Source organism: Myotis davidii, unplaced genomic scaffold, assembly GCF_000327345.1.
Source record: "Myotis davidii unplaced genomic scaffold, ASM32734v1 scaffold693, whole genome shotgun sequence".
In the NCBI taxonomy this organism is placed as follows: Eukaryota; Metazoa; Chordata; class Mammalia; order Chiroptera; family Vespertilionidae; genus Myotis; species Myotis davidii.
Genome location: NW_006284939.1, coordinates 205,525 through 208,440, shown reverse-complemented (window position 1 = coordinate 208,440; position 2,916 = coordinate 205,525). Strand labels below are relative to the sequence as shown.

The 2,916-nt window shown below is 64.7% G+C and overlaps 1 protein-coding gene across 1 annotated transcript in view; it reads left to right on the top strand.

Moving 5' to 3' along the window:
- The window catches only part of LETM1 (leucine zipper-EF-hand containing transmembrane protein 1), a gene marked incomplete at its 3' end in the record, with an annotated part of 10,795 nt that overhangs the window by 6,688 nt on the left and 1,191 nt on the right, over nt 1-2,916 (top strand). Inside the window, exons 5-9 of the mRNA XM_015558418.1 lie at nt 623-754; nt 1,081-1,221; nt 1,676-1,807; nt 1,923-2,057; nt 2,751-2,913. Of these exons, the coding sequence (XP_015413904.1) occupies nt 623-754; nt 1,081-1,221; nt 1,676-1,807; nt 1,923-2,057; nt 2,751-2,913 (703 nt within the window). The remainder of the gene's footprint in view (nt 1-622; nt 755-1,080; nt 1,222-1,675; nt 1,808-1,922; nt 2,058-2,750; nt 2,914-2,916) is intronic.

Below are 2,916 nucleotides of genomic sequence, written 5' to 3'. Positions count from 1 at the left end.
GCTCCGCGGCGGGCCCTGCCCTGTGCCTGCCCAGGGCCAGCGTGCACGCGGCGTTCCTGCCTCACAGAGCTCGCTCGGGCGTGCGGTCCAAGCGTCCTCGCTGGTTACTTACTCTCCTTAGCGTTTCTCCCTGATCTTTGAGTTCCTTCTCATCTCATTTCTGTCTTGTGTCCAGTTTTGTCCGGATATTGTCAGGGTCTCTTGTCGGTTTGGATGTTGTCTTTTTGTCGCTAAAATAGCCTCATGTGGTGCCGGGCCACAGCAGGTGGTAACCCCCAGGCCGCGGGAATTCACAAACACCACCGTCAGGGCTTGGTGCCATTCTGAGGCACAGACTTGGCTGGCAGCGAATCTGTCCGTCAGTGTTGGCGCCTGGAGGCCTGTCCGCCGGACGCCAACTCAGGGTCCTCGGGTGTCTCGTGCCGCTGACCAGAGGGCATCGAGTCAGGAACCGAGGCAGTGAATCGGCCCCACCCACCCAAGTCCTGTGTGGCTGTTGCCCCGCCCCCTCCCCCTCCTCCCCCACCAGCTAGGGCAGCGGAGTGCCAGGTCTCAGGTGTGGGTGGGCCGAGGCGGCAGGTGAGGCCGGTAGGTGAGGCCAGGTCTCGACCTTCGATTGCAGTGGCTGGAGCTGCACCTGCAGCAGGAGATCCCCACGTCGCTGCTCATCCTGTCCCGAGCCATGTACCTCCCAGACACCCTGTCGCCCGCCGACCAGCTCAAGTCCACGCTGCAGACCCTCCCCGAGATCGTGGTACGTGTGGCTGGGAGGACCTCCTGCCCTGTGCTCCTCCTGCCCTGTGCTCCAGGGGTCCCCTGGCTTCTGAGGGCAGGACCACAGGACACCGTCCACAGCCGTGGGACCCTCGCGCCCACCCACTCCCCCTTCTGTCGGTCTGTCCTTCCTGAGCAGTGAGGGCCTGTGAGACCCATGGGGGGCCTCGGGCCTCGTGACCCTGCAGCTGGGGCCCCCGCATACGTCCTGTGCCCTCCAAGCCCGGGGGCTGACAGTCAGGGACAGGGGTGTGGGCCTCTGGGCGTGGCAGCCTACGGCTCACCCCAGGCGCGCCCTCTCTGCAGGCCAAGGAAGCGCAGGTGAAGGCGGCGGAGGTGGAGGGCGAGCAGGTGGACAACAAGGCGAAGCTGGAGGCCACGCTTCAGGAGGAGGCAGCCATCCGGCAGGAGCACCGGGAGGAGCGGCAGAGGCGCTCAGAGGCCGCGGTGAGTGCCGGGCGCTGGGTGCCGCACGGCCTCTGCTCCACTTCCGCAGGCCCTGCCGTGGGGGCGGGCTGTGCAGGGCCCCCCTTTCCTCCTGGTGGTCGGCATGGTCGGGCAGGTGTGCTCGGGCAGCCCCAGGGCCAGCTTAGCCCGCCAGGCTGTGCTCAGGACCCCGGCCCCGGGCGGGTTCCAGCTCTCACACGCGTCCCCGCGCAGCTCCATGCCGGGGTCAGGAAAGAGCCGGAGGGTGGGAGAGGCTGGGCTGTGCATGCCCCTGGTCACCAGGTCGCCTGCACTGAGACCGACGGAGGCAGGTCATGCTGCTGGGCGACCCGAGTCCACCGTCACGTAGCTGGCTGCTGAGTGTGCCCTCCGGCCGGCGGCATATCAACGCGGTGTGGGCGCCTGGGGAAGGCCGTGGGTGGGTGGCACTGAGCAGCCCCGGCCTGTGTTTCAGAAGGAAGTGGCGCCTGAAGCGGTGGAAGCTGCCCCTGGGAGGCCTGTGGCCGAGCTGCAGCCGGAAGTGGTGGATGCGACCCTGCCGTCAGAGGCCCTGAAGGACACGGCCCCCGTCCTGGAGGGCGTGAAGGTGACCAGCGCCACGCCCGTGACGAGGGGAGCAGAGGGTGGCCTGTGCACCGCCTGAGACCCGCCCCCCCTGAGGGACCCCCTTCATCGGGGTCTTTGCTTTGCTTCCTCCCCAGGAAGAGGAGATCACCAAGGAGGAAATCGACATCCTCAGCGACGCCTGCTTAAAGCTGAAGGAGCAGAAGACGTCCCTGACCAAGGAGAAGGAGGAGCTGGAGCTGCTCAAGGAAGACGTGCAGGACTACAGCGAGGTGTGGGCGGGGCTGAGGGTGCGGGCGGGGCTGAGGGTGCGGGGCCGGGGGCCTGTGGGATTTGGTCCTAAGACTGGTTTCTTCCAGTTTCCAAAAATACCTCCATTAAATATCTGATAGGCCAAAGGGCCGTGTTATTACTACAGGCCCTTGGAGAGGAAGGGGGTTTGACCAAGTCCTCTTCAGGGACCCGGTGCAGCCCACCAGCTGCCTCTCCTGGCAGCAGCCGCCCTTGGTGTCTCCGCACCTGCAGGCGCCAGGTGGCGTCGGGGTGGTTGCTGAGTGAAGTCTTATTCATTCCTGACTTTCTTTCATAGTCACTGATTTTGTTACTTATCAGCATCACTTCCTAATGGGACTTAAAGGAGCCACGCTTTCACAGCTCTGCTGGGAAAAGATGGCTGATTGGAGAGAGCAGGTTCCTCCCACACTCAGGCACCCCCCGCTCCCCCTCCCCGAAGCTGGTGAGGGATGAAAGGCGATGCTGACGCCCTGACTCTGATCTGTCACTCGCCACACACGCAGGGTGCGGTGCCAGACAGACTGCATCTCCTTTCTGGACAAGGGTGTCCGAGTCCGCGGAGCCCAGAGCACGTGTGTGCCGGGCACGGCATGCGGTGCCGGTGTGCGTTAGTCACCGTGTGACCGCGTGTAAGTGGTGAGGACGATCCTTACACGGTGTGATCCCTTCAGGACCTGCAAGAGATTAAGAAGGAGCTTTCGAAGACGGGCAAGGAGATGGAGGTGGAGGAGTCCAAGGCCAGCAAGAGGCTGACCAGGCGGGTGCAGCAGATGATCGGGCAGATCGACGAGCTGCTCACGCAGCTGGAGGCGGACCAGCAGGCTGGCAAGCTGGGCC